The sequence below is a fragment of the Mizuhopecten yessoensis genome, unplaced genomic scaffold (genome assembly GCF_002113885.1).
Source record: "Mizuhopecten yessoensis strain PY_sf001 unplaced genomic scaffold, ASM211388v2 scaffold8107, whole genome shotgun sequence".
In the NCBI taxonomy this organism is placed as follows: Eukaryota; Metazoa; Mollusca; class Bivalvia; order Pectinida; family Pectinidae; genus Mizuhopecten; species Mizuhopecten yessoensis.
Window position 1 is genome coordinate 42259 of NW_018407382.1, and position 14290 is coordinate 56548.

Sequence of the window (14290 nt, forward strand, 5' to 3'; positions counted from 1 at the left end):
TCAGTAGCATACTAGGATCAAGGGCTACCAAGTTTGTATAAATGTATGACCTTGAATCATATTCAAGGTCACAAGGAGCAAATATGTTCAAAATATTTCAACAACTTGTTCTGAATAACCAAAAGGCTCAGGATGTTGATATTTAGTCAGTAGCATATGCTGGGATCGAGGACTACTTTGTTTGTTAAAGTGAATGACTTTGACTTATATTCAAGGTCACAGGGGTAATTTTTTTTAATCTTTAAACAACCTCTTTTGAATAACCATGGGTCCCAGGATGTTAATACTTTGCAAGTTGCATCCTGAGATGAAAGGCTATACAATGTGTTCAACATAATGACTTTATTCGACTTTTAATCACAGGGGTGAAATGTTCAAAAAAAAATAACAGGGTCTTTTGAATGAATTTTAATCATAAATACTGATATTTTCCTGTAGCTTTATTTTAGATCACTTTTAAGGTTACAAGTGTGAGTTTTATACCAGGTGAGCGATTCAGGCCCATTGGGCCTCTTGTTTAAACAAATAGGAGGAGATTCCATGTGTTCAAAATTAAAACTTTAAATGGAGTGTATGTACAATATGTCGTGTATATATCCATTTGGGTATAAATAATGCTGTACAAATGACATTTTTAAAGATGGTGAGCTATTCAAATTGCCTATCGTCGGTACTTCATCCTTAAATGATTCAATATTTCTCAGAAAGTAAGGGAGTGATCTTTCTCAATTTAAAGAAAAGCAAGTTCTGATTGGTATTTAGTAGTGATAACTGCAAAGTGAGTTGTTGTTTCCACATATATTAACTAGTACAGAAGTTAATGTGAAAGAAATAGAACCTATCATTGCAATATGAGAAAGATCTGTTAAGCACTCCCTGGGAAATAGTGATAATCTTCTTGAAATGTAAAAATCCAAGATGTTTGCCTGCGGCCTGTGGCCATCTTGGTCAGAAAGTACTGGAAAGATCTCTCTCAAATTACATATGTACGTTTCTTTTGGTCTTTAGTTGTGCACATTTACCTTTAAGACTGATTAGATGAACAAAATGGCAGTCAGGCTGCCATCCTTAATTTTGGCAGTTGAGATTTGTTATTGCTATTTCTCATGAAGTACTTTGAGGGATCTTTCTCAAATATGGATGTTCCCCTTGTTAAAGATACCCCTAGCCCTAATGAGAATTTACCCCTCATTGACAGCAAGAATTACAATTTGTTTAACCATATAGTTATGCAATTCTTATAAAGTAACATTTGCAATAGTTGCAAATAACATAACATTACAAGGCTTAAGGTAATGTACAAGATTCCTGTTTATGATGTCCTACATGGGACTAGGTAATAGTACAAGTAAGGAGAGTGGAGAGCAAGGAAGTTAATAGATCATCTTCTGTAGATCTGATAAAGATCCTTTGATGGTGGATGACAAGATCCCTCTAGGATCTCTTGTTCAGGATAGCCTTGCCCGATATTCTACTCACAATTTAAGTGTGTATTTATGTACATTGTATATTTCAGGATACCACAAACAGGATGTTCTGCCTATTTGATTTCAAAAAGTGTAAGCTTCCAAAAAAACCTCCAGCAGAATTTCACTTGGAGCCCTGCCTCTACAAAAGAAGATAGCTGGCCATGTGCAGGTTTTATATAAAAAAGACAAATAAAGAATACACTAACTCCATTTTATGTTGTCATGTTTCAAATGCTTCATTGTATGCTGTTTTATGCTGTCCAACTATAAGTTGCCTTTAAAAGAATACTAGTTTGAAATAGATGAAGGGATTTTGACCTTTAAAAATATGATCACAAATCTCTGGGTTGCTAAAACTCTTATGGGCATTTGGGGGTATTATTAGTTCACCTGGCCCGAAGGGCCAAGTGAGCTTATCGCATGGTGCGGCGTCCGTCGTCCGTCCGTCGTCACCCTTTTACTTTAAACAACTTCTTCTCAGTAACCATAAGGCCTAGGGTGATGATATTTGGCCAGTAACATGCTTGGATGAAGGGCTACTAAGTTTGTTCAAATACATGACCTTTGCTTATATTCAAGGTCACAGAGGTCAAATATGGTTTAAAACTTTCAACAACTTCTTCTGAATAACCAAGAGGCCTAGGGGGCCTAAATTTGGCCAGTAACATGCTTGGATGAAGGGCTACTAAGTTTGTTCAAATACATGACCTTTGCTTATATTCAAGGTCACAGAGGTCAAATATGTTTTAAAACTTTGAACAACTTCTTCTGAATAACCAAAATGCACAGGGTGATGATATTTGGCCAGAAGCATGCTGAGATGAAGGGCTACCAAGTTTGTTTAAATAAATGACCTTGACTTATATTCAAGGCCACAGAGGTCAAATATGTTTATATCCTTTCAACAGCTTCTTCTGAATAACCGATAGGCCTAGGGTGATGATATTTGGCCAGTAGCATGCTGTGGTGAAGGGTTACCAAATTTGTTCATATGAATGACCTTGACCAACTTTCAAGGTCACAGGTGTCAAATGTATTAAAATATTCAAACAACTTCTTCTCAATAACCAAAAGGCCCAGGGTACTGATATTTGGCCTGTAGCAAGCAGGGCTACCAAATTTGTTCAAATGAATGACCTTGGTTTATATTCAAGGTCACAGGGGCCAAATATGTTTAAAACATTTAAGCAACTTCTACTGAATAACCAAGAGGCCTAATGTGGTGACATTTGGCCAGTAGCATGCAGGGATGAAGGGCTACCAAGTTTTTTCAAATAAATGACCTTCATCCAATTTCAAGGTCACAGAGGTCAAATATGGTTTAAAACTTTCAACAACTTCTTCTGAATAACCGATAGGCCTAGGGTGATGACATTTGGCCAGAAGCATGCTGGGATGAAGGGCTACCAAGTTTTTTCAAATAAATGACCTTCATCCAATTTCAAGGTCACAGAGGTCAAATCTGTTTATAACCTTTCAACAGCTTCTTCTGAATAACCGATAGGCCTAGGGTGATGATATTTGGCCAGTAACATGCTGGCGTGAAGGGCTACCAAGTTTGTTCAATTATATTCAAGGTCACAGGGGTGAAATATGTTTAAAACCGTTAACCAACTTCTTCTGAATAACCAAGAGGCCTAGGGGGCCTAAATTTGGCCAGTAACATGCTTGGATGAAGGGCTACTAAGTTTGTTCAAATACCTGACCTGGACTTATATCCTAGGTCACAGGGGTCAAATATGTTAAAAACTTTAAACAACTTCTTCTCAGTAACCATAAGGCCTAGGGTGATGATATATTCCCAGAAGCATGCTGGGATGAAGGGCTACCAAGTTTTTTCAAATAAATGACCTTCATCCATTTTCAAGGTCACAGGGGTCAAATATGTTAAAAACTTTAAACAACTTCTTCTCAGTAACCATAAGGCCTAGGGTGATGATATATTCCCAGAAGCATGCTGGGATGAAGGGCTACCAAGTTTTTTCAAATAAATGACCTTCATCCAATTTCAAGGTCACAGAGGTCAAATCTGTTTATAACCTTTCAACAGCTTCTTCTGAATAACCGATAGGCCTAGGGTGATGACCTTTGGCCAGAAGCATGCTGGGATGAAGGGCTACTAAGTTTGTTCAAATAAATGACATTGATTTATATTCAAGGCCACAGGGGTCAAATATGTTTAAAACATTTAAGCAACTTCTACTGAATAACCAAGAGGCCTAATGTGTTGATATTTGGCCAGTAGCATGCATGGATGAAGGGCTACCAAGTTTTTTCAAATAAATGACCTTCATCCAATTTCAAGGTCACAGAGGTCAAATATGGTTTAAAACTTTCAACAACTTCTTCTGAATAACCGATAGGCCTAGGGTGATGATATTTGGCCAGAAGCATGCTGGAATAAAGGGCTACCAAGTTTGTTCAATTATATTCAAGGTCACAGGGGCCAAATATGTTTAAAACATTTAAGCAACTTCTACTGAATAACCAAGAGGCCTAATGTGTTGATATTTGGCCAGTAGCATGCAGGGATGAAGGGCTACCAAGTTTTTTCAAATAAATGACCTTCATCCATTTTCAAGGTCACAGAGGTCAAATATGTTTAAAACATTTAAACAACTTCTACTGAATAACCAAGAGGCCTAATGTGGTGATATTTGGCCAGTAGCATGCAGGGATGAAGGGCTACCAAGTTTGTTCAAATGAGTGACCTTGACCAACTTTCAAGGTCACAGGTGTCAAATGTATTAAAATCTTCAAACAACTTCTTCTCAATAACCAAAAGGCCCAGGGTACTGATATTTGGCCTGTAGCAAGCAGGGCTACCAAATTTGTTCAAATGAATGACCTTGACCCACTTTCAACCTAATGTCATTGTTTGACATTCAAGGTCACACTGATATTCTGCCTGTAGCTGTATTTTAGTCCACCTTTAAGTTTACAAGTGTGAGATTAATACAAGGTGAGCGATGCAGGCCCATTGGGCCTCTTGTTTAAAACCCTGAGGGGTATTTGGGGGTACTCTTCAATCCCTGAGGGGTATTTGAGGGTTCCTCTTTAACCCCTGAGGGGTATTTGAGGGTTCCTCTTTAACCCCTGATGGGTATTTGAGGGTTCCTCTTTAACCCCTGATGGGTATTTGAGGGTTCCTCTTTAACCCCTGATGGGTATTTGAGGGTTCCTCTTAAACCCCTGATGGGTATTCTGGGAAGAATGAATAACATCACTCCAGTATAATGGTATTACAAACCAGTGGTATTTATTGTAGAAAACTCCACATCTGAGTGATTATGATACAGAACACAAGACTTTTAACAACAGTAAATAATACACACAACCTTTACATACATATAAACAAAGACTGCACTACTAATGGGCAAGTTTCAACGAAATTTGTTACAAACATGCTTGTTAACAATACATATTAACACACAATTAATGAGGTAACAAAGTAAAGTAACAATGACATGTATAGTAACATTGGTTACATTGTTACTTGAAATCAGTGTTAATGTACATTGTTATTATTCAAGTACCAATGTATAGAAACATTGACTCCAGGTAACAATGTATATTAACATTGACTCAAGGTAACAGTGTATAGTAACATTGACTCCGGGTAACAATGTACAGTAACATAATTGACTCAAGGTAACAATGTATAGTAACATTGACTCTGGGTAACAATGTACAGTAACATTGACTCGAGGTAACATTGTAAGGTAACATTGACTCCAGGTAACAATGTACAGTAACATTGACTCCAGGTAACAATGTACAGTAACACTGACTCCAGGTAACAATGTATAGTAACATTGACTTCAGGTAACAATGTACAGTAACACTGACTCAAGGTTACAATGTATAGTAACATTGACTCTGGGTAACAATGTATAGTAACATTGACTTCAGGTAACAATTTATAGTAACATTGACTCGAGGTAACAATTTATAGTAGCATTGATTCCGGGTAACAATGTATAGTAACATTGATTCCGGGTAACAATGTATAGTAACATTGACTTCAGGTAACAATGTATAGTAACAATGTATAGAAACATTGACTCAAGGTAACAATGTATAGTAACATTGACCCAGGGTAACAATGTACAGTAACATTGACTCCAGGTAACAATGTACAGTAACACTGACTCAAGGTTACAATGTATAGTAACATTGACTCCGGGTAACAATGTATAGTAACATTGACTTCAGGTAACAATGTATAGAAACATTGACTCAAGGAAACATTGTACAGTAATACCGACTCCAGGTAACAATGTACAGTAACATTGACTCAAGGTAACAATGTATAGTAACATTGACTCCGGGTAACAATGTATAGTTGCATTGACTTTAGGTAACATTGACTCAAGGTAACAATGAATAGTAACATTGACTCCAGGTAACAATGTACAGTAACATTGACTCCAGGTAACAATGTATAGTAACATTGACTCCAGGCAACATTGTACAATAACATTGACTCAAGGTAACAATGTACAGTCACATTGACTCCGGGAAACAATGTACAGTAACATTGACTCCAGGTAACAATGTACTGTAACATTGACTCCAGGCAACATTGTGCAATAACATTGACTCAAGGTAACAATGTATAGTAACATTGACTCAAGATAACGATGTACAGTAACATTGACCAAGGTAACAATGTATAGTAACATTGACTCCGGGAAACAATGTATAGTAACATTGAATCAAGGTAACAATGTATAGTTACATTGACTCAAGAGTAACCTTGACTCAAGATAACAATGTATAGTAACATTGACTCAAGATAACAATGTACAGCAACACTGACTCCAGGTAACAATGTATAGTAACATTGACTCCAGGTAACAATGTACAGTAACATTGACTCCAGGTAACAATGTATAGTAACACTGACTCCAAGTAACATTGACTCCAGGTAACAATGTACTGTAACATTGACTCCAGGCAACATTTTACAATAACATTGACTCAAGGTAACAATGTACAGTAACATTGACTCCAGGAAACAATGTACAGTAACATTGACTGCAGGTAACAATGTACTGTAACACTGACTCCAGGCAACATTGTACAATAACATTGACTCAAGGTAACAATGTATAGTAACAGTGACTCAAGATAACAATGTACAGTAACACTGACTCCAGGCAACATTGTACAATAACATTGACTCAAGGTAACAATGTATAGTAACATTGACTCCAGGTAACAATGTACAGTAACATTGACTCCAGGTAACAATGTATAGTAACACTGACTCCAGGTAACAATGTACAGTAACATCGACTCCAGGTAACAATGTATAGTAACACTGACTCCAGGTAACAATGTATAGTAACACTGACTCCAGGTAACAATGTATAGTAACATTGACTCTAGGTAACAATGTATAGTAACATTGACTTCAGGTAACAATGAATAGTAACATTGACTCAAGGTAACAATGTATAGTAAAATTGACTCCAGGTAACAATGTACAGTAACAATGACTCCGGGAAACAATGTACAGTAACATTGACTCCAGGTAACAATGTATAGTAACATTGACCCAAGGTAACAATGTACAGTAACATTGACTCCAGGTAACAATGTATAGTAACATTGACTCCAGGTAACAATGTACAGTAACATTGACTCCGGGAAACAATGTACAGTAACATTGACTCCAGGTAACAATGTATAGTAACATTGACCCAATGTACATTAACACTGACTCAAGGTTACAATGTATAGTAACATTGACTTCAGGTAACAATTTATAGTAACATTGACTCAAGGTAACAATGTATAGTAAAATTGACTCCAGGTAACAATGTACAGTAACATTGACTCTGGGTAACAATGTACAGTAACACTGACTCCAGGTAACAATGTATAGTATCACTGACTCCAGGTAACACTGTTTATCTGAAACTTTCTCATGTTTATTTCTGTTGTGCGCTATACTTCCACTAATGTTAAATGTCAATGTCATTCTGGCTAGACAGTTCTGATTTGAACAATTCAGAGACATTGATATTGGTTTTGTTGATAGCCATCAGAGGTTTGAGGGCCGACATGAGGCTGTGGAAAAGGTGGGGGTGCAGGATTTCCTGGGCAGCCAGCAGTTGTTTGATTCGGTGTCTCTCCTATAAAAAAAGAAGAAAAACACTTAAACCTCAGCTTGCATGATTAACATCTTGCATCATTCACCTGTCATTCATTTCACATCTTTGACCTTCAAAGATGGTCAATATATAGACTAAATATCGTTACTTTCCATATAATAATATAGAAACAAAACTGGGCCCATCTTGCTCCTGTTACAAAAGCAACATTAGTTTATGTTTAACATTTTACTTTATGACTATACATAATACAAGAGGCCCAATAGGACTGCATACTTGGTATTAATCCCACACTTGTAAAGTGGACTAAAATAAAGCTACAGGCAAAGATTCAGTATCTATCACTAAGTTATTCAAAAGAACCTATTAAAAGATTCAAACACATCTAACCTGTGACCTTGAAAGTCTCACAAGTTCATAAAGTTTATAGCCCTTACCTTCAGTAGGTAAATGTCATTCACATGAATGAACTTGACAGAATTTCATCTGAGTAGGCTACTGCCCAAATATCACCACACTAATCATATTGGTCATTCAGAAGATATTGCTAACACATTTGACCACTGTGACCTAGAATATGAGTCAAGGTCTTTCTTTTGAACAAACATGGAAGCCCTTTATCCCTGCTTACTACAGGGCAAATACTATCACCCTGGCTCTAGGTTATTAAGAAGATGTTTTTAAAGGTTTTTTTTAAAGACAATTGACCCCTGTGACCTTGAATGAGGGTGAAAGTCAATCATTTGAACAAAACTTTGTAGCACTTCATCCTAGCATGCTTCTGGCTAAATATCACCATCCTGGCCAGTTTTGTTATTCAGGAGAAGTCATTTTAAATGTTTAACATATATGACCCCCTGTGGCCTTGAATATGAGTCAAGGTAATTCATCTCAGCAAGCTACTTGCCAAATATCATCACCCTAGTCAAGTTATTCAAAAGAATTAGTTAAAAGTTTTTAACATATTCTATCCCTGTGACCTTGAATAGTTGTCAAGGACATTCATTTCAGTCATTCTTCCTTATGGACAAAAGACAGACGGACGACAGACGGGCAAATGACAGACAAACGACAGACTCTGTGCCACGGCATAGGCTCAAAAGAGGGAAAGGAGTGACCACACAACTGACCAAACTAGCCAGTGGTTATATGGGGTAGAACTACCTGACCAAACTAGCCAGTGGGAATAGGGGGCAGAACTACCTGACCAAACTAGCCAGTGGGAATAGGGGGCAGAACTACCCGACAAAACTAGCCAGTGGGAATAGGGGGCAGAACTGCCCGATGAAACTATCCAGTGGGAGTATGGGGCAGAACTACCCGACAAACCTAGCCACTGGGAATAGGGGGCAGAACTACCTGACCAAACTAGCCAGTGGGAATAGGGGGCCGACAAAACTAGCCAGTGGGAGTAGGGGGCAGACCGGGCAGAACTACCCGACAAAACTAGCCAGTGGGAATAGGGGGCAGAACTGCCCGACCAAACTAGCTAGTGGGAGTATGGGGCAGAACTACCCGACAAAACTAGCCAGTGGGAGTAGGGGGCAGACCTACCCGCCCAAACTAGCCAGTGGGAGTAGGGGGCAGACCTCCCCAACCAAACTAGCCAGTGGGAGTAGGGGGCAGAACTACCCGACCAAACTAGCCAGTGGGAGTAGGGGGCAGAACTACCCAACCAAACTAGCCAGTGGGAGTAGGGGGCAGAACTACCCGACCAAACTAGCCAGTGGGAGTAGGGGGCAGAACTACCCGACCAAACTAGCCAGTGGGAGTATGGGGCAGAACTGCCAATACCCCAAAACAAAACCAGAAATGAAAGGCCTAGGGTCAGACATATGACCAGTTTGCTGCTGGAAAGCATGACGCATAGTACCCGAAGGACCAAGAACATGGTGTGGTGCCCGACTCTTGTCAGACTGCTCACCTTCTCCATTACCCAGCCAAGGCCGACAGGTTCCGAGTGGCACAAGTTGACAGGGAATTGACCTCCCCAGGGTTGATGCCTCTACCCTCTGTGGGGCCCAGATACCCATCAGAGCAGACAACCACAAGCGATCTTCATTCATGTCCTCAGAAAAGATGGGGGAACAGAACTCTGCCATGTGCTTTCTCAGAGCTGAAGAAAAGAGGGTTGGAGGTGTGCACACATCCTACACCCTATGTCCAGTTTAGACATGGAATACTTTTGTATTTGCTACTGGCCAAATATCGCTTTGGGCTTTTCAGTTCTTCATGATCAGTTGAAGTCATTTAAAAGTGGGTCAAAGTCATTCATGATCACTTCAACAAACTTCATAGCCCTCCCTCTCTGCAGTGGCTACTATCCAAACATCAACACTTTAAGTTTGGCCCTATCCTAGTAAGCTTCCAATCTAATATCATGAATCTAGGCCTTTCCATTCTTCAGAAGAAGTCAATTGAAGTAAAAAGGTTTACGTACGACAGACAACAGACAATGGACATCATGTCTGACAGACGATGGACATCACGTACGACAGACAACAGACAATGGACATCATGTACGACAGAAAACAGACAATGGACATCACGTACAACAGACAATAGACGATGGACATCACGTACGACAGACAACAGACAATGGACATCACACGTACGACAGACAATAGACGATGGACATCACGTACGACAGACAACAGATGATAGACATCACATACAACAGACAACAGACGATGGACATCACGTACGACAGACAACAGACGATAGACATCACGTACGACAGACAACAGATGATAGACATCACATACGACAGACAACAGACGATGGACATCACATATGACAGACAACAGACAATGGACATCACGTACGACAGACAACAGACAATGGAAATCACGTACGACAGACAATAGACGATTGACATCACGTACGACAGACAACAGATGATAGACATTACATACGACAGACAACAGACGATGGACATCACATACGACAGACAACAGACGATGGACATCACAGACAACAGACAACAGACGATGGACATCACGTACGAAAGACAACAGACGATAGACATTACATACGACAGACAACAGACGATGGACATCACAGACAACAGACAACAGACGACGGACATCACGTACGACAGACAACAGACAATGGAAATCACGTACGACAGACAATAGACGATGGACATCACGTACGACAGACAACAGATGATAGACATCACATACGACAGACAACAGAGATGGACATCACGTACGACAGACAACAGACGATGGACATCACGTGCGAAAGACAACAGACGATAGACATTACATACCACAGACAACAGATGATAGACATCACATGCAACAGACGATGGACATCACGTACGAAAAACAACAGACGATAGACATCACATACGACAGACAACAGATGATACACATCACAGACAACAGACGATGGACATCACGTGCGAAAGACAACAGACGATAGACATTACATACCACAGACAACAGATGATAGACATCACATTCAACAGACGATGGACATCACGTACGACAGACAACGGACGATGGACATCACGTACGAAAGACACCAGACGATAGACATTACATACGACAGACAAAAGATGATAGACATCACATACGACAGACAACAGAGATGGACACCGCGTACGACAGACAACAGACGATGGACATCCCGTACGACAGACAAAAGATGATGGACATCACGTACGAAAGACAACAGCCGATGGAAATCACGTACGAAAAACAATAAACGATGGACATCACGTACGACAGACAACAGACGATGGACATCACGTACGACAGACAACAGATGATGGACATCACGTACGAAAGACAACAGACGATGGAAATCACGTACGAAAAACAATAGACGATGGACATCACGTACGACAGACAACAGACGATGGCATCACGTAGAACAGACAACAGACGATAGACATTACATACGACAGACAACAGATGATAGACATCACATACAACAGACGATGGACATCACGTACGACAGACAACAGATGATGGACATCACATACGAAAGACAACAGACGATGGATATCACGTACGAAAAACAATAGACGATGGACATCACGTACGACAGACAACAGACGACGGCATCACGTAGAACAGACAACAGACGATGGACATCACGTACGACAGACAACAGATGATAGACATCACGTACGAAAGACAACAGACGATAGACATCACGTACGACAGACAATAGACGATGGACATCACATACGACAGACAACAGACGATGGACATCACGTACGACAGACAACAGACGATGGACATCACGTACGACAGACAATAGACGATGGACATCATGTACGACAGACAACAGACGATGGACATCAAAGAATTGCAATGGTTTGATATTGGTTGGATGGATGGACAGACAAAAATTAGCACCATAGAAAAAAAACTCTGTGGCCCTTCAGATGAACTAACATTTTGCCTTTCTTCACACCTTAGAACTACATACAAACCTTGGGGGACTCGAAGCAGGCAGGACAGTTCTCTGCTATTACAGGCAGCTTGTTCTGTAAATCAAAGTGTCCAGATTTAATACTTTAAATATCTGAATTTGGAAAAACAGTGCCTTCTACATTTTGTTTTAATACCAAGAGGACCAGTGGACCTGTATTGATCAGCTGTTATTTATCTCACAACTGAGCCGTTATAGAGGGTAAAGGTCAAATATTAGGATAGACTAAAAACTATTACTCTCTAGACTCCTGCAAAAATTAATCTAGGTTATTCCTTCCGATCCAATACAACCTGTGTATAAACTATGTCAAAAGAAGAAAAGGCGCTTGATACCGGATATGTGCCTGTGTTTTACTGGTCATAGGCCCAGATTGGACATCGCCATTTTGGTTCCAGATATCACAACTTACCAAATCAGAAATGGTAGAAGTATTTTATGGAAGACAGATAGACAACACACAATACCATAAGCTCACAGCCACTTCGTGCCAGGTGAGCTAATAATGGCAAGTGCTGGGATGAATTCTCTTTTGGGCCATTGGTATTTTAATGGAGGTGAGCAAGGGTAATCTTTATATATGATTTAAGAAAGATCCCTCCAGTACTTTCTAGAAATAGAGACAACAAACCTTAAATGTCAAAATCCAATATGGCCACCTGTCGGTCATTTTGTTCATCCATTCAGTCTCCAAAAATAACATTCACAACTAGAGACCAAGGGGAACGGATGGCAATAGATCACATGAGCAATCTTTTAAGTTAAAAAAAATGAATAGGTTTTTCATTTAGTTCTAATGATAATGCCTGTAGTAGTTAATGTTATGAATCTATTTATGTTTTATTTTTACTTGTCATGACAAAATGAAAGGTAAAATAACATGACAAACTGATAGGTAAAGTAACATGACAAACTGATAGGTAACATGATAAACTGATAGGTAACATGACAAACTGATAGGTAAAGTAACATGACAAACTGATAGGTAAAGTAACATGACAAACTGATAGGTAAAGTAACAAGACAAACTGATAGGTAACATGACAAACTGATAGGTAAAGTAACATGACAAACTGATAAGTAAAGTAACATGACAAACTGAAAGGCAAAGTAACATGACAAACTGATAGGTAACATGACAAACTGATAGGTAACATGACAAACTGATAGGTAACCTACCTGTTCAGCAAACAACCGGAGGTCTTTTTCCCTGACGTACACGAAAGGACGAATCACACGTAGATCTCCATCACTGTTAACGAGAAATAACAGTATATAATATACCAAGTAAAGGAAAAGGGTCTGTATTAAACACCAGCTTACCTTATCTCTTTACAACACCGTGAAATATTTGTGCAATTCTGATTATTTCCCCGATATCCAAAAATACCACAGGGCTAAGTAAGGTGAGCAATCATTGGTCTGTCGACGACAAAGACAGTAGTCACTATGTTGCTAGCGCACATTTATAAGAGCCCCAAAGTCATTGGGGTTTCATTCATTTCATATACATGTCATACACAGTTTACATCATACAGGACCATTATCTCCCTGGTTCTTAAGTAAGGCTCAGGACTCGCCTGGCGATGTAACCATACTATGTATGGTAGCAGTCTTTGTTGTACAGGACTTTCGCCTGGTTCTCCAAGAGGACTCAGGACCTCGCCTGGCCACAACCTGCTCATTCAATTCGAATTCTTCATTTGTTCATTGTCTACCAGCTTAAAACTTTAATACTTACCTCATTTCCCTTAACTAGGACCGCCTTTTCCTGTTTATGGGATTAGGACTTGCACCTGGTAGGGAATCTTGAATTTATCTTCCTTCATGCTGGTAATTGTGTAATTATATGCAGCAGCCAAGACAGCCCTAAATGCAATTTGTTTGTTTGATTTTGTTCTATGTTTTGTTTAGTTAAGTATGTGTTTGCTATGCTATGTAAATTATATTATGTGTAGAACAGTGTAGAACAGTTTTGTAATGTAAATATTTTATTTTATAATACATTCGTAAATCTTAAAAAACTGTGTTTGTTATTGTTTATAAATCAGTGCTATCGTTGTTCTCTCGGCAACAAAGACTGTAGTCACTATGTCAGTGCTATCATTGTTCTCTCGGCGACAAAGACTGTAGTCACTATGTCAGTGCTATCATTGGTCCCTCGGCGACAAAGACTGTAGTCACTATGTCAGTGCTATCATTGTTCTATTGACGACAAAGACTGTAGTCACTATGTCAGTGCTATCATTG

The 14290-nt window shown here is 39.3% G+C and overlaps 2 protein-coding genes across 2 annotated transcripts in view; one reads left to right on the forward strand and one right to left on the reverse strand.

Annotated features, from left to right (window-relative positions):
- The window catches only part of LOC110454903 (25S rRNA (adenine-N(1))-methyltransferase-like), a 35767-nt gene extending 34092 nt beyond the window's left edge, over nucleotides 1–1675 (forward strand). The window contains exon 8 of the mRNA XM_021504691.1: nucleotides 1517–1675. Within this exon, the coding sequence (XP_021360366.1) occupies nucleotides 1517–1624 (108 nt within the window). The 3' untranslated portion in view covers nucleotides 1625–1675. The remainder of the gene's footprint in view (nucleotides 1–1516) is intronic.
- Nucleotides 1676–7098: 5423 nt separating this feature from the next.
- LOC110454904 overlaps nucleotides 7099–14290 on the reverse strand; it is a gene marked incomplete at its 5' end in the record, with an annotated part of 36453 nt that continues 29261 nt past the window's right edge. The window contains 3 exons of the mRNA XM_021504692.1: nucleotides 7099–7612; nucleotides 12042–12095; nucleotides 13220–13292. Coding sequence (XP_021360367.1) covers nucleotides 7442–7612; nucleotides 12042–12095; nucleotides 13220–13292 — 298 coding nt within the window. The remainder of the gene's footprint in view (nucleotides 7613–12041; nucleotides 12096–13219; nucleotides 13293–14290) is intronic.